General features: G+C 45.3%; 1 protein-coding gene across 3 annotated transcripts in view; it reads left to right on the top strand.

Moving 5' to 3' along the window:
• CACNA1C (calcium voltage-gated channel subunit alpha1 C) overlaps window positions 1-19,693 on the top strand; it is a 633,467-nt gene that overhangs the window by 586,377 nt on the left and 27,397 nt on the right. For all 3 annotated transcript variants that reach the window (XM_084640503.1, XM_084640501.1, XM_084640502.1), the window contains 6 exons: window positions 2,205-2,270; window positions 7,143-7,234; window positions 8,193-8,358; window positions 9,223-9,350; window positions 11,508-11,604; window positions 13,434-13,536. In XM_084640503.1, the coding sequence (XP_084496629.1) occupies window positions 2,205-2,270; window positions 7,143-7,234; window positions 8,193-8,358; window positions 9,223-9,350; window positions 11,508-11,604; window positions 13,434-13,536 (652 nt within the window). The remainder of the gene's footprint in view (window positions 1-2,204; window positions 2,271-7,142; window positions 7,235-8,192; window positions 8,359-9,222; window positions 9,351-11,507; window positions 11,605-13,433; window positions 13,537-19,693) is intronic.

Here is a 19,693-nt window from a genome sequence, read left to right as displayed (position 1 = left end):
ACAGTCCTTACTTTATCAAAACACTTATGGAAATCAGCTCTGTCTGAATAAGGACTGCAGGATTGGGCCCTAATGAAACGTAGGGGTAAACTTAAAATCTACAAATGAAATTCAAATAACAATACAAAATTCTGGACCAGACAGTCCCAAAAGAGAAGGTGTTCAGCACCCAAATCAGGGTCAGTATCCAAATTTTGCAGATGGCTCTAAGATCTGTAAAATGGACCAAACCAAAATTTCAGATCGCAACACCCTCAAACTTTGAGGTGTTCAGACTCAGGATGGAGATCTGAATTCCATGGCTTGAGCCCATCTCTGCTAAATATCTTTAAAAAACAAGAAGGTGGAAAGTCAGTTTCTCTTTTAGAGCCGGACTGTTATGCTTATAAGCACACGGGATTTTTTTTTAGGAGAAAAGGCAATACTCCGCCTTTATTGAAGATACAACAATTAGCATATGCATTCAATCATATCACACACATACACACACGCACTGTTCCACCAGTCGATGTTATAGTTACTAGTCCAGAGTCTGGATCAATCTAGTGGCAAGCTAGGTTGATCACAGGTAGGGAGGAGCCGGGTTTTGTCGGTCACGACACGATGCTCTGGAGAAGTCTTGGCAGGACAAGCCCAAAGTTTTATGGCAAGGAACCCTGTTTCTATAGTGATTTTTTTTTGTTGGGACTAATGAGTTTTGCACCATTATGCTGTAATTAATTGTTGTTTGATGAGTGCTTGGTTTTTTTATTGTTTTTTTATTATTATTTTTTATTTTGGTTTTTTATTAAGCTTTTTAGGGAATTATTTTATGCTGGTTTTGATTACAGCTATTTTGTTTGTATTGATAGGTGTCTGTTTTATTTTTAGAGTTGTTAATTTGTCCTTTTTTGACATTTTAATAGGGGCATGTTGCAACCTCCTGGCGCCCTTGGGTTTGTCTCCAGTTCCTCCCTAGACCGTCTGGTTTAGCGATGGCCTTCACACTTATTTTTTAATACATACATTCATCATTCACACACAAAACAGAATTAATTTACACAGAACATTTTGAACAGGGACATCAAGTTGCAATGCAAAAGCAAACAATCATGGCATTCTTTTACTTATTTTAAAATGCTACACCTACCACAAAATGGTGACCCTCAAAGGTCTGTTACTGCCTTGAAATCAGTCCAGATACAAAGAAATTCTGGCTGATGGATTTTTTACCAATGGCATATTAGGCCATTCCTTTTCGCTATTCAAAAAGGGTGGCTGGCAGGATATGCTCAAATCATACATTAATACATTTAATACATGCTACATTATTATTTTTTATTTTACATTATACAAAATACAAACAAAATTTTGTTATGATGGGACCCTGTGATGTGCTGAGTGCCCCGGATTCCTGTTAAAGGTAGTGGAAGCTGAGGACACGCAGCCTCTCACAGAGCAGATCTCCTACTTACAAGCCAGCACCAGCTATCAGGACTTTGCATTTTCCTTTTCAACAGCTGATCACAGACACCTAACGCATCTCTAAAACCATCATAGATACCTAACTCAGAGCAGGGAATATAGCTCATACTGCTTTCGGTGCTTGTGATATCATCAGCCATAGCAGGAGAAGCCTTGAACTTTGGTCTTAGCACTTTACGCACTTCTCATTTCACCAAAGTAGCTGCAGAATGTCACACTAAAGAGCGGTTTCAGAGTAACAGCCATGTTAGTCTGTATTCGCAAAAAGAAAAGGAGTACTTGTGGCACCTTAGAGACAAGGTGCCACAAGTACTCCTTTTCTTTTTACACTAAAGAGCGTCACTTGCTGCTAATATCAGGGCGATGCTAATTATAAGATTTCTACATTTGGAAGACGAGCAGATATTGGACCTAATTCTGGTCTTACTCTCATTGGTGTACAACAGAGTGATTCCATTGAAGTCTGTGGAGTGTAAGTGGAAGCATAATTGGGCCTATCTTGTTTTGGGTGATACAATGGCTGTATTTGAGGCACCTTGGTGAAATCAGATGTGGATCACTAGAGGCATCTAGTGGTCAAATGGATAAATTGCAGACCTTAATTGATTCTGGACTGGCACTGTTCTCCTCAGGCCATCTTGATAAAGCAGGGCCCCAGTAAAATAAGCCTGGCTCCAGCATGCCAAGTTATCTGATTAATTGATACAATGTGTTCTGTTCTGTTATTTTTTTTCCTCCAGGCTCTCCCCTACGTGGCTCTTTTAATAGTGATGTTATTCTTCATCTATGCAGTGATTGGAATGCAGGTAGGTGATTCTCAAGAGCTATGTTATCTTTCACACATGAAATTCTGGGGAGGATAGTTGCACAAGAAGTCACCAGATCATTTTCTGGTCCTACACGTAGCTCCTCTCCTAGCCATATAATCAGGCATTTATGAAGTTGAGCTCAGACAATAAACCTGAGTCAATTCAAAAAACATTGACTGGGTTTACGCTGCCAATAGGACTTGACAGCCACATCAGCCAAACCAAACAAAAACACTGTGTAGCAGACCACGGAGTATACATTAAAAAGAACCTCACAGCACCTCCCAAAGGAATATCCCTACAGCCATATCAAAGGTGGTTTACTGGCTTGCTCGTTTTCACACAGCAACCAGTTCAAATGGCTCCTGGTCATGGTGGTGATCGGGCCTGATTATTCTCTCACCCCACTTTCACACTGGCGTAACTCCATTGACTTCAACAGAGTTACTCGTGATTTACACAGGTGTAAGTAAAGATATGCTCAGACCCAACATCTCAACTCTTTACTTGTGTCAATTCCTCATGAAGCTGCATCAGTACTATATTGTATTCCGCTTACGAAAACAAATTTGGAACCAGCATGAGCATTAATCTATGCAAATGACTGATACTGTATAGAGACAAGTGGAAAAAGATATTGATGTGTGCATAGTATGTGACTGTCCCAGCTATACGTTGCATTCCTGCCTCACTTACTGGTGATGGTTTTTCATACTAAGCTTTACTTTCCATTTCTTAGTTAATCAAAAGTCTCAGAACAACCACCAGACCATCAGAGGTTAGAGACCAAAAAAAAGAAAGGCATGGTATATTACTTCCAAAGGTCTTTCACCATCCCACAGTTCGTATTCTTCACAATGGAGCCAGAAATTGTTAGAAAGAACGTAAGAAAGGTTAGGCAAAATTCATCTGATTCGCTATGTCTCATTTTTTTAAATTATTTTTATCATAATCCCAATTTATTACCTTTTCACTCTCTACTCTGGTCTCCTCTTTCTCAAGAAACAAAGCTTGCTATCTCTTGAATTAATTTAGACTGTCTCTGTTGGATCCTCAATAACTCTGTCTATTTAGCTCTCCAATTAGAGTGGTCACCTTTTAAAACTTTCCAGTTTTGCCTTTATTAATCTAACTAGCTAATGTTACCAAGATCTTCCTAGTATTTCCTATATAGTATAGGGAACAATTTGGGAATACTTCTTACTTATACTTACCTAGCTGCTACTACTACCATTTAATGATGACCTCTGTGTGCCTATCTGTCTATAGTATCTCGAATGAGTTACTGTAATATCTAGGTGCATGATCCAATAATTCTATTATCTTTTGTGAGAAATCTCCTGTTTTTAACGAGTGGAAAAACCAGATGTCTATCAGTTGTGTCGATCCCTTTCCAAATTCCAAAGATCTCTGCTAGGTCACCTTCTAGTCTCTGCTTTTCCAGTGAGAAGCTCAAGTCTTTGATTGTTCCTCATCACTTAGATTCTTCAGACCCGTTATAATGTTTGTTGTCCTATACAGTGCCAAAGGCAATAATGTAATTACAGGTAGTTAGTTCGCACTTATGACCCCCAGTTTGTGTGCTGTCTTGAGCCTGTTGAAGCAGAGTTCTTGAAGAAAGCCTTCAGTATCTCACTGTTGAGCAGCTCACTTGAAAGCCTAGATGACAATGTCATAAGCATGACAATACTTTGACAATGACATAAGAATTTCCTATATAAAGGAGACCTATCAGTTCATCTTAGCTACCTCTCTGACATGAAGTGTAACAATATTCAAGCCTCACTACCTCACATGCACAAGTGGAAAAATACAAATTGATGCTGATGGATGAAGCTACCAATCTGATGATAGCCCAAGAGGCACTGTCTAGAAAGGACAAGAGGGAGGAACCTCCTCCTGCATCTTCTTCTACTTGCAGCTCTTCCCTCATGCTCCGTTTCACCGCTGAGTAGTGTAGCAAGCCTGTAGTAACACTGCCAGTGCCTTGTATGAGTTGAAGCTGGGTAGTTAAAAGGACAATCAGACTCTTCCAACAGGGAAACTCCCTCATGTACTGTCTGCTGAAAGGAAAAATATGGGCTGCCTCAACTCAAGCTGCCTCTGAGTATTTGAGCTGTCCTCCCACGACAGTTACTCCCAGCGCCTCCTCAGTGCAGCTGGGGCTGTCATGCCCACCAGAGAGAGGGGGGATCTGAACCAGGAGAAGCCCAAAGGGCTCTTGAAGAGCATTCTATTTAAAGATGGCCCTTCTAAGATGGAACTGTTTTCCTGTAATTCTCCCTGTACTTCTCTCCTTCTATTTATTTTTTAATTACAGAGGATATTTGCATGCAAAGAGGCTCTTTGTTCCTCCAGAGGCGCTCGGTTCTTGCTGTTCATTCTGGCTATGAGGTTACTACACTCTGTCCATGAAATAGGCATCATGGTGATGTCAGATGGGGAATAAAGAGCCCTGAGTAGATGAAGTTCTAAGAGAACTTTCTGGCCTGGCAAGGCTTCCTCAGCTATTTGCAGTGGTGGCTATAAAAACTAAACCTGTACAAGATGCTTTCAAGGAAGCCTGAAACCGTCTGAAACTCCCCTGCCTTTGGGTTTCATTACAAACTCAAAACTCAGACCCTGCTCATCTAAGATTCGCTGAGGATTGTGGGCTAGATTCTGTGATCTGACTAAGCTGAGCTTGGTGCAAAACTGGTGGAGTCGGTGGGGATCCAAGATAGCTTTAACCCACCTTTATGCTCCTCCAGTTTTGGGGACCTAATGCCAGTCTCCTTTAATCCTAAGGCTGACCCACAGCCAGTCTGCTCCCTGTGTAACTCGAAGCAGCATAAGGGATAGGGGTGGATGAATCCACATGGACTGCAACTGAAGAAAATGTTTGCACAAGCCCTAGCAAAGCAAAATTGCAGTTTCCCTCAGCTCTGATAAATACCAAAATTCAAGTACAGGTGCATTCACTGAGGAGGATGCCCTTTAATAAGTGGGCTGCTTAGTGCCCAGATTCATCCCTGATCTAACTCCATTGACGTGAATGGGGATGCACCTTTGGTTTTTTTCCAAGTTTTTAATCAGTGGCTCTTAAACCTTTCTGTGCTTGTATCACAGACCACTACTTGATCCTTAAGACAGCAATTCTCTGGTGGACACCTGCCTTCCTCAACCTACTCCCACATCTTCCCTGCAGGAACTAGAGTGACTGAATTCCTAAAAAGTACCATTAGGACAGTAATGTGTTTGGGAAAGAAGATAGAAATGAAGTCAGTTTGGTATGATGGGGCTAGCTGCTTAGTTACCTTTCCCCCTTGTATACTTATGCTGTTTATTTCTCCTCCTTACATGTAGGACTTTGCGCTTACTAGTGCTGCATTTGTCTGCATTGCTTACAGCCCTGACTCGAATCTCTATAGGTCGCTCTGCAGTTTGCCTCTCTGTGTTTACTTCCTCCCTGGCTTCAGTGTTGTCAGCAGATTTGATTAAGTTGAATTTTACACCCAAAAAGTCCCAATCAAACAAAAACACACATAGAAAGAGACTTGTTAATAGGTTTCCCTGTCTGTATAGCAGCCCAAACACATGCATACAAGGGAGTTCTGGCAGGCATCCAAAGAAGCCATTAAAACTTCCTATTGGGACCTCATATTGTTTCAATGATGAAAGCTTCGCCTCTTGGATGGCAGTAACTTCACGGAGCAGCTGAGCTCCACAGATCAGAATTGAAGAACCTCTGCTTTAAATGATATTTCAAGGCTTCTGATAGGTCTTCTCTCTCAGTAACTGTTGCTCTGCATGCTTTGCCCTCTCCTCCTCCCCCCACCCTCCTTGTCTTCTGATTTCTCCTTTTCCTCATCCTGCCACACCCTCTTCACATGCTATGCTCTCTCTCTTTCCCCTGCCCTCTCTCTGGATAGCAGTTCTGCTCTTTCTTTTCTCCCTATTCACTGCCTGAGGCACTCCTGGTTAGCCATTGCAGGATTCACTAGCACGGCAAGTATTACTCAGAAAAAGTCTGATCCGGAACTCCTTGAAATCAATGGAAAGACTCCCATTGCCTTCATTTTTGATCAGGGTCAAGCACCAAGTCCTGTATGTCCTTGTGCTGTCCTTAATCATACTTCTCATTGACTTCAGCGGGAGTTTAGCCCCAAGTAAGGACTGCAGGATTCAGCCCATAGTTTTTTTTAATTCTTGCCCCTGTTCCAGTGTCCATGCAGCAGTGCTGGTTTGGGTCAGAACTGTTTTGAAGCAACCACACCCAGGACACCTGGCTGACATGGTTGCACCAGTACATTCTGGGACTCCTGAAACACCTATCTCCTAGCACCAAGCACTGTCACTATAAACCTTTGGGGTAAATTCCAAATGTGAGGCACTCCACTGTACTAGGGCACAGCTGTTGTGTACAGATGCAAGGCATCTTACAGACACTGGGAACTTAAGGCAGTCCAGACAGTGGTCTATTGCAATGCTTTTCCTCCTAGTGCAGACCGAGCCTCTGGAAAGCCAGCGAAGGGAAGAAAAATTGCAGCCTCTCCTCTCTCATTATTTTTCTTTACACTGAAAACACCCAGTGTGAGTGCACATTGAAATGAGATCCCCATGTCACCTATTCATGGCACATGCAATAATGAATGAATAGTTATGTTAATGGTATATTAGAATGTGCCTCTTGTTTCTGTGTGGGTGCTTTTCCAGTGATATAGCACAAACAGGAGGAGCAGAAGCAAATATTGGAAACCAGCAGGAAACATCTTGTAGGAAGGGGGCAGGCTTGAGTGCTCATAATCACTAAGATGCAAGGAATTACAGCTGACAAGAGTGTTTTGGGGGCTACATGGCTAAGTTGACAAGACTTCTGCTTTCTGCTAGGTGTTTGGTAAAATTGCTCTGAATGATACCACGGATATCAACCGCAACAACAACTTTCAGACGTTCCCTCAAGCAGTGCTGCTACTCTTCAGGTGCGTGTCTCGGAGCTTTGGACTGGGTGCGTCTGTGAGGGTGCATCTGGACATGTCTTCTCCATTTTTACCATATCTTGATCATGAGTTGATTAGAAATACAATGTCCCAAATCCAGAACCTAGGATTTGCTATTTTGGGGAAGACCATTGGTCCGCCTGGCCTGATCTCGTACCTCCAGCAATGGCCAATACTTGACATATCAGAGTAAGGCAGTACCCCCACCCACAAATTCATATATCCAGTTGTTCAGTGGACTACGTGTGGGGGAGGGGAATTATTTCTTTCTCCCTGAGATGACCAGTTACACACTGAAGCATCAAATCTGATCATCCCAGCTGAGACACTCCCTTGTGGAGTATGTACTCAGGATACCAAACACCAGTCAGGGCACTGTTCCTTGCTCAGTTTGACACATCATCCCTCCCCTAACTGGTGTTTGGCACCCAGCTCTGACTATCTGTGTCAGGCAGGGCAGTGAGTGCTGAGGACTGGATGTACTGAAGGAAAGAGTTTGCAGGGGTACAGCACTCTTACATTGCTTGCAGGTTTACAGGGAATGAGGACAAGGGAAATGGGCAGCTCAGGAGAGGACAGGGAAGAAAAGGATGAGGGAATGCAAAATGGGAGTAGCAAAATGCTGATCTCCTTCCAGCCCTGTACACTCTCTTTCCAGCCCCACAAAAATCTCCTCAAGCATCTGGTCAGAACATGGCAGCCCCGTATCCAGAGTATACAAAAGCAGGTGCTCCAGTAATGGATAACATTATGATAGCAACAAAGGTAGAAGGAGAGGGACATGCCAGTTCTTGTTAAACCTGTCCCATCACCCATTATATGTAGGCCATGACTTCAATGAGAGCAGGAGAAGGCTCTTCATGTGCTAACTGCTGCTTCCCTTTTGAAGTGGTCGCTGTTGACTTCACTTCCCCATTCTCAAGTATCCCTTTATCCCCAGGTGTGCCACTGGTGAAGGCTGGCAGGACATCATGCTTGCATGTCTGCCAGACAAGAAGTGCGATCCCGAGTCAGAGCCAACCAACTCTACTGAAGGCGACCATTCCTGTGGGAGCAGCTTTTCCATCTTTTATTTCATCAGCTTCTACATGCTCTGTGCCTTTTTGGTGAGTCGGCATTGGCAGCACAAATGGTACTGGCCTGTGACTGCCCAGTAACCCCTGACTTCCCTGGGCACTGACACTGTGTAGCAGAAAAGTGAACTCATACATGGAAAATCTGATACACATTATCCACAATGGCCTCACATGACAGTGATAATTGATCCCCACAGTTCATGCTCAGGCGCCTCCCTCTAGAGCAAGCTCAATAGCCAGTCACAACATAAACAAGGATACCCCCCATCAGAAGAACACATTAGTGGCCTGAGGTCTGAAGTGAGGCCACCAGTGCCTCACTCCCACCTTCCCTCCTACCTTCAATCTGTTTTTTATCCACTGTTTCTATTACTGTGAAAACGGCATATCCCACTGGCATCTGTTCCGTCCTGGCAGTACAGTTCTCCTGCTATTACGCAGTACTGCAGCACACACTGTGCAGCTGGCCATTAGAGCTCCAAACACCCTCCTAGGATGTCTACAATATTTTTAAACCATTTGGCTCTATGCCAGTAAATGACTCCAACTCTGCCCCCAAGGGGAAAAAAAACCAGGCCCCTCCCAGGAAAAAGCCTGTATAAATAGGTAGGCCTTGCAGCATACCCAAAAGCTCAGCAAACATGGGCTTCATCAATCAGTTGTGGGGGGCAAGATTTGAGGGGTCCTTGCTGAGAACATCTTGCCTCCAACACCTTCCCATTTAAATCAAGAGCCTCTGCTTATCTCACTTGACATGGTGTCACTCATGAGAAGAGAGACAGTCAAACCACACAGGACCGTATAATTCAAAATCCAGCCTTTGGACGCAAACTGGAAGCCAAGGAAAGTCTGATGTTACATGCCTCCTCCTTCACATCACCTCTGTCTTTGCAGATTATCAATCTTTTTGTAGCTGTTATTATGGATAACTTTGACTACTTGACGCGGGACTGGTCCATTCTGGGGCCACATCACCTTGACGAGTTTAAAAGGATCTGGGCAGAGTATGACCCTGAAGCCAAGTAAGTGACCGGACCTGAACTTTAGAAAATGCTAACTTCTGATGCACAGTCTCTATTCTCTGAAAAGTCTGGCATCCCAGACCCAATGCAATAGGGTGGCATCTTCTCATGGCAGGAAGCAAATCCGGCAAGAATACAGTATATGTAAATCTCTGTGAAAACTCAAAAAGGGAAGCAGAAGCTGAAACCTCCCCCATCTCTCCACATGTGAATCAGATACAGAAGCAGCTCTTCCAGGATATGTGAGCAGTAGAAAGTCTAGTAAATGGTCTGCATTTTTTTTCCCAGCTGCACGTAATTTTAAATTGTGCACAGCTTGGAAAAATATAGGCCATTTATCAGATTAATAAACAGGCCAGTGGGGGATGTGCATTAAGAAGGAGGCTTGTTGAGTGGATTGGTACACTGGATCACTTGCTGTAGTACTGGCCTGCGACCTGGCCAGTCTGACCCTTCTTGGGTAGCCATAGAAACAGGTCTTTGAGCCCTTATAAGACCCGGATTCTGTAACTTTTATGCCTTCTGCTCTGCATCCCATATTTAGCTCACACCAAAGCTGCAGCGTTCATTCTTTGTGTTTCCATGTGTCATTCCAGCCAGCCGCTATGTGGTTGTGCCCACCACAGCCTGCATCACTGCAAATATGCATTGCATGTGGAGGGCCAAATTCTCCCCTCTGTTCCACCCCTGCAACTCCACTGACGTTAATAAGTTTGCACAAGTGCAACTGACAGGAGAATTTGACCCACAGGCACCAATATGGCTCAGTCGGAAACACTCTTGGGCCTGATGCTCATTTACACAAGACCTCTTTAAGCCACTCTGACATTGTAAAGGGGCCTTAACGTGGGTGTAAATTACTTGGCTCTGACAAAGAGATCATGAGTTCAAGACTCATTGGATTCATAGCTAATTCTGGCTGTGCAGCGTTTGGGGCTGTGTCACATTGTTGGAAGTGACATTTAAACAGAGGTCCCTTTTGGCCATCGCTGGTGGCTGTCCAGAGCAATTTTCGATAAAGATAAGGGATAACCTCCGTGCTGAAATAAACATTCCACTTGTTAATAAAACAGGCCTAATATCCAAGGCATGTTGACATGGGAAGTTATTTCAGAATAGCCATTCCTGAGGCGCTATCCCTGACTAACCCCATGTGTGGATGGTTTTATTCCTGAATAAGAATGCTTTATTCCAAATTAGCTTAATCCACTTGGTTTAAGATAATTCAGAATAAGGCACTCTTATTTCCAGAATAAGAGCATCCACACATGGAGTTAATCGGGAATAGTTAACCTATTTGAAATTCACATCCTTCTTTATTCCAGATTAATTCTCATGTGTAAACAACCCCAGGATGTTTGTAAACAGGGTTAGCCATAAGGTTGCTGGAGTCATATGACAAATATCACCTGTAACGATCCACCTGTGAATGGTCTCTTTTTCTCAATCCTATTTGTATGTCCATGCCACCCCCGCCTGCCTGAGATTCCAACTCTGGTTGTGGCAACTCCCATCCCTTCCCCGTTTGAGTTTTTCACTTTTGGTGACCCATTTACAAAGTTTGGAAAGCCAAATTGCAGCTTTCAAAATGGGTGTATGGAGGCATTAAGGGACTGGATTCTTTGCATTGCCCGCTGGCCGCAGAGACAGATAGGAGCATAAACAAGAATTGAGGGGTGGTGGATCAGGGTTGTGTCTGAAACAGAGCACAAGGAAAAGAGAAACCTCGTGCATGGCTCACAAGGCCAGCCCTGTCTGCAATGCTGTTTACTAAGGCCTATGTTTTCAAAGGTGACCACTGATTTTGGCTGATTCAATATTTTGGGTGCCCACAGTGTCAGGTTGGGCACATAGAAACTGGGGCACTGAAATCCATGGCCAATTTTGCAATATTGGCCTAAGTGTATAATGATTGTTGTGTTTTCTTACACAGTCAAACTAGTAGGAGCTAACTCATGGCTGTGCAAGCCTGGAGAGATACACTTAGTATGAGAGGCACCGTATAAAGCCACCTGCTATGTCACGTTAACACAGAATGGTTCTGGCAATCTTGGGATGGAGACCTCCTATATATGTTTCTAACAGCATCTGCTCTCAGGCCCTCTCCAGATGGATTGGCAGGCCCTTATATCATTGATATTGTATTTTCTTCCCCAGGGGACGGATCAAACACCTGGACGTGGTGACGCTGCTCCGGCGGATTCAGCCTCCGCTGGGCTTTGGGAAGCTCTGTCCTCATCGAGTGGCTTGCAAAGTAAGACAGTGCAGTTGCGGGGAGGTTGGAGGAGGGAAGAACATCAGAGGAAGCACAGATGTAACAAATTACAGCTTTATTTACTGATAATCTAGAGCGTAGGTTCTCGCGAATTATCTGGTAAACACTGCTTGCTGCTGTCTTAGCTTCTAGTCAGGCCATTTGTTAGCCTACATTATAGACTCCTTGCTAGAGTTTGCAGAATCCCTGGCACAGGAATGATCAGGTATACATAGTGGTAGATGCTATAGACATATTATCTGGAGAAACAGAGTCATGTAGGCTATAAAGACCCATCTGAGGAAGTCTGCTGCCCCCTAATGGGGAAGCCAGGAATAGTATGTGTTTACTCCGATAACCCAGTATTCTGTAATCCTATCTCCTGCCTGTTTCAGATGGGAGTAACCTCCCCCAGGGCTCTTCTGCTGAGAGATGGCAGGCAGTTTCTAGTTGAATTCAGTGCCCTGGTGGGAATCCATTAGCCATATCACTAATAAGGCTCTTGGATAACTGTAGTCCTCAAACATCAATGATGTATGCATGCAGTAGAGACAGATAAATAGATACGCTATATATGGTCTCTGAAGGATAGACAGAAATAACAGGGGAGGGGAAATAGCTTTTAGATTTTTCCTTGTACCTAATAATGCACCTGGGATGAGTTATCATTCCTTAAATAATGTCTACAGACTAAACAGCAGTATTACCTACATATTGAAATAAGAGGAGATGGGAGAGGAGGAGAATCTTTGTGTGAAAATTTCCTCCTCAGTTCCTTAGTTAAAAGCTTCCAGTCATCAGAAAGGATTTTCCCTTGTGACAGATCTGTTTCTAGCCTTAGTGTTTCCTTTCTCATCTATGGACAGATTTGTCCTTCTTCAGAGTCTTATAAAGTTGACATGTTCCTCTTGTAGCTGGTTATTATCAGTCTTAGAATATAACAAAGCTTTGGGCAGAAATACATTACTTTTCGTGGCTGCAACCAGATCACTTCAGCCTGTTATTTTACCAGATCTTTCTTGCTAAGCAGGGTCTGGTTGAATCACTGAAACCCAGTAACTGCAGAAAGTGGAGCTGGGGAGTCAGCAGCTGGCATTTTTCCCTCCAAGTCAGCACTGAACCATGCCCAGTGTGGAGGTGTTGGGGGCAAAGTGTTTGTGAAAGTCCCACCTTTAGGATAAAATGTAAAATCAAGGCTTTTGTGTCATTATAGATCATCTGGCACAAGGGGAAGGATGTTAATTAGATAATTGCATTATCATCCACATTCTGATTTAGACAGCTATAGTCTGCCTCACTAAAATTCTCCATGCAGTTGCAGTAGGATATGGAATTAACTTCATGTCCTAAAAGGTGGTGGAGAGTTTCTGTGATCTATTAAACAGCTCTGCACCAGAGGTAGCTACATTTCAGTGGTGGGCAAAGTGATTCCTTATAGATTGCAAAGCACTTCACAGTCATTAGGAATTAAAGATGCCATATAAATGTAAAATGTTGCTTTTACTGTAATAAATACCAGTCTGCGTAGATGCATTGTGGGTACATGCCCACTTGCTTCTGGGGAAAGTGGAGAGATGAAGTATGTCCTGGCCTAGAAAGGGTTATCCACATTAAGGTACTATAGTATATGCCTCTGGGCAAACACATTCTACTGTTATGATGATATGAAGCATCCTTTCCTATCTGGGTAACCAAGCACATGGACTGTGCCCGCATTGGTGGGAGGGGTGATAAGTCAGGAGGGTGGTGTGAGGGCATGAGAAAAGACGTGTTGCTGAGTAGTGTGTGTTGACTGCATGATTGTTCTGTTTCTTCTCCCTACCCCTTAGCGCCTAGTCTCTATGAATATGCCACTGAACAGTGATGGGACTGTCATGTTTAATGCCACCCTCTTTGCGTTGGTCAGAACAGCACTGAGGATCAAAACTGAAGGTAACCTGTTCAGGCTGCACCTCCTAATCTCAAAAAATGTGTACGACGCATGTGGTTTTATTTCATGCATGTGACTGGGAGTGTAGATGGATGACACCTATGCTGAAATTTACTAGGTCTGAAAATGACATATGGAGATCACATGCATAAAATGATTCCAGCTATTCACTTTGAGTGTTTGGCATGGGAAGCAAATGTAAATGTGTAGAAAGGAATAACACCTCAGAGGAACAGTACAATGTTTCTAGCTAAGCGTCATCCAGGCAACTGGTACCTTTGTAGTATCATTTCTGATTATTAGTAATTTTCCTAGAATTCCCTCTTAGATGATCTTGCAACTAAAGCTGCAGCCGTACTGAATGCTCAGATAACAGTCAGGAAAAGAGGGGGAAATGTGGCATATGTGCCAAAGCTGTAAATCTGCACCTTCAGGGGGCAGCAAATAGGCTCTGGGGTAGCAGCCTGAAATTACTGACCACTCTAGGATCGAGAAAAGATGCTGCCAAAGAACAATCACTGGCCAGTCCAGAGGGCTAGATCCTTAGCCCCCACTCTGTCACCTTTGCAGGAGGAGAACTGCCATAAAGGACAGCTGAGGAGATCCCTTGTGTAGGGGAGTCCAAACGTAGCATGGAGTTGGTCTGGCCATATAAGCACCACCCAGTACTGGCCTCCCTAGCTGTCGGAGGTAATAGAGGACATGGCTGAGAGTGCCTTGCAATCCTGGGCCAATAGAACTGTAACCTATCCTGTTCTAAATTACGCTGGGGGCTGAGTCAGCCCCTTCTTACCCTCAGGCTCAGGGGATCAGCTACAAAGGTGGCTTTAAGTCCTTGGAGCCTGTGCTAAGACAGCTTGACCAAGGATCTTGGCCATAAACAGAGGCATTTCTCAGGTAAAAACCAACCTTCGGGCCCCCTAATCCATCTCCCATTTTAGAGCACATAGAACCAGAAACAGGATTTGACGTTCACATCTGTCCTAGCCTCAAACTCTTTTGTGCTTCCTCCTTGTACTGTTTCGTTCTGCGGACTGTTCCATGGGTTAATCATCTCCTGGGGAAAAATGCTACTTTGCTTCCTTAAGCTTGGTCTACACTACAATGTCAGGTTAACTGGCAAATAAGTCACTTGCATTGACCTAGTTGTGCACGTGTCTACACTTACATTTGTCTCCCACCAATGTACGTGCCCCATTCCAGCGTTGCAGTAACATCCCCTCCCAGAACAGCTTTGAGCCAGGGTCTATGTACTGAGGTTGGCAAAGTGTGAGTGTAGACACTGCATTACTTATGTTGACCCTACCAGTCCTTCAGCAGCTGTCCCACAGTGCCCGACACTAACCACTCAGGTCACAATTGTGAACACCACTGCCCAGGGGTCAGTGGAGACCAGAAGGCAACCCTACCTTTAAAGCACTATGAATTTTTGAAATGTCTTCTCCTGGTTGTCCAGCTTGGCGAGACACCTAGCAGCTCTCTATTGTTGTGTGCAACTGTCCAGCTGCCCATGCCAGCTACCCACTCCAGATGTGCTCCGGCTTGGCGTAGACAGGAGATATTGGATCTCCTGGTTTTACGGGGAGAAGAGGCTGTGCAAGCACAGCTATGGACCAGCTGTAGAAATGTGGACATCTTTGAGCAGATTACACAGGGGACACAGGAGAAGGGGTACGCAGGGATCAGTGGCAGTGCCGCATGGAAGTGAAGGAACGGCATCAAGAATATCAGAATGTCAATCTGCTGCTGAGCTGCGGACCTACTGCTTTTACAAAGAGCTGCATGCCTTACTTGAGAGAGAGCCTACCTCCACCCCACAGACCACTGTAGAGACCTCCAAGGAGCTTAAGTCACCAGCACCTTGCATGAACAGCAAGGAGGAGGAGGAGAAGGAAGAGGAACATTTGACCGGGGGTCCTGCTATGCCGTGAGCCAGGACCTGTTTTTGTCTCCACCGCAGTCCAGTCAGTCCCAGCAGTCAGGCACAGGCGAGCCCATGCAGGGGAAGAAAGCTCGGGTAAGTGTGTAATTGTATTTCCCATTGAAATGATGTACTGATGGGGCCCCCAATCCAACAGGATGTAGCTATCAACTTTTCATTGATTGACTTGTGCTAGAACAGGTAGCGGTAGATGAAAGAGAGAGAGCACTTTTATCTGCTTTTCATTCCCCTGGAGAGTTAGGCAGGCAGAGCATGTAGGGCGGTTTGTTTGGGAACACAGAGGTGTCCCTTGAATCCTCCTGAGAAATCGCAATGGAACTTTCCTGGCAGTATCTGCAATCCCCTGCCAAAGGTTTCTAGGGATGGCAGTTTTATTTCTTCCTCTGCCATAGGACGCTTTCCCACACCAGTCAGCGATAACTTAGGCTGGCACCATTGCAGTGCGTAGGCTAGGAGCATATGGGCCAAATCGTCTTCAGGATGCCAGCAACAGCTGTGCTCTCTGTGCCCTTGATACCCTCAGGAGGGAGATATCAGCTAAAATCACCACTGCCTGTGGACAGTGGTGCCAGTATTCAGTGCCATAGCCCTATACTCATAGTCTCATGCAGCCAAGCAATTCCCTTTTCACTTCTGTCACCCAGGCAGGCCACTCTCAGCGTGACTGGTGCTTTGAGTGGCACGGCGCACAAGCACTTCGAAGCGGAAGTGACAGTAAGCATGTCTTGTTTAAATCTTATGGGGAGCCAGGGAAGGGAGTTCTGAATCTTCACTTTCCATTGTGACTGTACTGACAGCGGTAACTCCATGATTTGTTGCAGCTGCTGCCACTGCAGCCCTGAGGGGGCTCCCCCGACACACACCTGGCATGCCTGAGCCAGATAAGGAGGAGAAAGAAGAGGACTCAGGATGACAAGTGCAGTGAGATCCTGCAAGTCAATGTTGCATCAGACTGTGAGCACAGGGCCTGAAGGGTGAATGTTGCAGAGACCCTGGAGAAGGAAAGAGCAGACAGGAGAAAGGCCCAGGACTCCCAGCAGGAAGTGGAGAGGGAGATGCACCAGACACAGTGAGGCTTCTCCAGTAGCAAACACAGATGCTGAAGACTCTTGTGGACCTACAGGTTCAACAATCCTGGGGTACCTCCCTTTGCAGTTCCTGGGTAACTCCAAGCAACATCTCCCTACAGCCCCCTCAATATTCCCTGCAGCATCAAGGCCCGCATCCCTACCCCTACCACTCCACTGTGAGGGACATTAAAGACAACCACAGCTTCACCTACGCTGAGCTGTGAAAGCCACGGTTGCTGTATGTGTAGGTAAAATGAACATCCCTTGTTAAGTTCTATTCCAGTCATGTATTCATTTTTTAATATATTTGCTTTTAAATTGCACAGATTTCTCTTTGCACAGCTTTTGTTACTGAATAAAATTCTATTATTTGGAAAATAATTCATCTTTACTAGTTCACAACATACGATGCAAAGTCCATAGCAGTTCTGAAACCACTACTTCTTCTTCAAGAGCTGTCCCTGTGGGTGCTCCACTCCAGGTGTTGGTGCGCCTTTGTGCCTTCGCTTGGAAATTTTTACAGCAGTACTCACACGTGCACTGCCTGCCTCATGCGCTGAATGTGCCTCAGTAACACGCACACACGGCCCGGGCTCCTCAGTTCCTTTTCCATCGTCCCCAGCCTGAGACGAAGCTCAGCAATCTCGCTCAATTAGTTCTCGCTTTAGATAGATTATTAGTTGTTTATACAGTTTATGTAGTCTTTTCTAGTCAAATAAGTTTCATTTCCCCCTTCTCTTAAAAAAAAAATTTTCTTCCCATTCTTTTTCTGTCAGCGAGACAGTTTATACTATGCCTGGCTTGCCAGGTTTTAAGAGATGCACTACGTGCAGAGAAGCCATCACTATCTCTGATGGCAATTCTCAATGTGTTCGCTGTTTGGGAGAATCCCACGTCCCGCAAAAATGTGTCCACTGCAATAAACTGAAGGGTAGGGCACAAAAGGACAGAGACTCAAGTTAATCCTAATGGAGAAGTCCCACAGACCTGCCTCTGACCCAGGTCAGGAGTCCTACTTGAGACAGAGCCCTCCTAAGTCCAAAGGAGAAGAAAAAAAACAGAAAAACAGCCAGCTTCATCACCTCACAGAGACCAGCCAGCATCCAAATGGTCTCCGAACAGGTCTGTCTCGTCAGTGCCGACCGCTCTGTGGCTCAACACATACAACGCTCTGGGCACCTCCGGCACTGTCTGTACCCCAGCTGCTGCCGGTACACACCACTCTGGTGCCGAGGCAACAGGGCTTAAAGTTTCCTGCCTGTTCTAATACAGCACCACACAATACCGCAAAGGACTCAGTGCCTACTCAGCTGAGCATGCCTGTGATGCGCACAAGTATGGTTGCTGTCCTGGCACCGACATCTCAGCCACTTATGACTATGCATACAGTGCTGCAACAATCGGCACCGGCCGACCCTTTGGCACCCCCGCCACACTCAGCGCTGTATATTCTGGATCCTTCTACCATGGCACCACAATTTATTCATTCCAGCGATTTGCTAATCTCACCAACTCCACATTCTCCATTACTTGGTACCGATCTCTCACCGGGACCGTCAGCACAGCACCGACAGCTATCCCCTATTCCCTCTCACTTTTCTAGTAATGGGGACGACGAAGTGGAGGGAGTTTTTTCACCATACCATTCCTCCCCCCTTCACACCCCGACTAGCATGGGACCAAGAAGACCCAGGGACTTACCACCCTGGTATGGACACCGGTGGATGGGAGCACCCATGCCCTTCCCCTGACAATGGCATTACTGAAACCCATGGGGGTCCTACAGCAGGCATCACGGTAGCCGATATAGCCCACACAGAGGTGACATTAGATCTCCTTCTATACCCATCCACAGTTCTGCGACAGACAGACAGGAGCTTCCTGCAACGGTGCATGCAGATGAGGAGGCCCTGAACCCTCCCAAAATAATAATAATTCATCCACCTCATCGGAAGAGGCTATTATGCCCCCACCCCCAACAATAGCGGATGATTTTACTCATTTTCAGGACCTCTTCAAAAGAGTGGCCAATGAGCTCAAGATCACTCTGGAGGAGGTGTTGGAGACTCAGCATGAGCTGACCGACATATTACAACCTTTGACCTCCTCCAAGATCACTCTACCCATTAATGGAGCCATTATGGACCCTGCCAAGAATATCTGGCAAACCCCAGCCACCATATCCCCTACCTGCAAAAGGGCAGACCGGAAATACTATATCCGCTTCAGGGGCTCAGAATTCCTTTTCACGCATCCAGCAACAAATTCACTGGTAGTAGAATCAGCCAACCAAAAGAACAAACAGCAGCATTTCCAGTCCACTCCCTCTGACAGGGACAGCAAAAGAATCGACCTACTCGGCCACAAAGTTTATGCATCATCCACACTACAATTTAGAGTGGCAAACTACGTGGCCCTACTGGCCAAATATGATCACAGAAATTACGGGAAACTCATGGACTTTATTAATGACATCCCAGAGGACAAGAGACAACAATTCAAAGCAATAGTCTCTAAAGGGCAGATTATTTCCCACACGGCATTGCAGGCTGCCCTCAATGCTGCAGACACAGCTGCCAGGTCCACCACGATGGTCATAATGATGCATCGAGCTTCATGGTTTACCTCTTCTTCTTTCCCATGTGAGATTCAAAACACCATGGAGTATCTTCCCTTTGATAGCGAGAAGTTATTTGCAGCAAAAACCAATGAGGTGCTGCACACAATGAAGGATTCCAGAGCGATGCTTAGATCCCTAGGCACCAGCACCTAGAAGAAGACAATACAGGTATCAGCCTTACCAACGCCCACGATACCCGGCCTACACACAACAACAGAGGTCATATGACCACCAGCAGCAACACTGCCAGAGACCCAGGCATCAGCGATGACGCCCCACAACATCAGCACCATTGCAAACCCTTCCATCTCATAAGCAGATTTGAAGCCTTAGCTGAGGATATACAAGACCTCCCACTTACTCCAGCGCTTATACTTTGCATCCAACTTTTTGGTCACCGTTTACTCCCATTCTACCACAACTGGGGAGCCATCACTATGGATAGATGGGCCCTAGAGGTCATCCGATTGGGCTATTCCATCCCTTTCCTGTCCATACACCCTCAACTGCCCCCGCGCCCCCCGTCC

The sequence above is a fragment of the Lepidochelys olivacea genome (genome assembly GCF_965140295.1).
Source record: "Lepidochelys olivacea isolate rLepOli2 genome assembly, chromosome: 1".
NCBI classification, from domain to species: Eukaryota; Metazoa; Chordata; order Testudines; family Cheloniidae; genus Lepidochelys; species Lepidochelys olivacea.
This window is presented reverse-complemented; position numbering and strand designations above follow the sequence as displayed.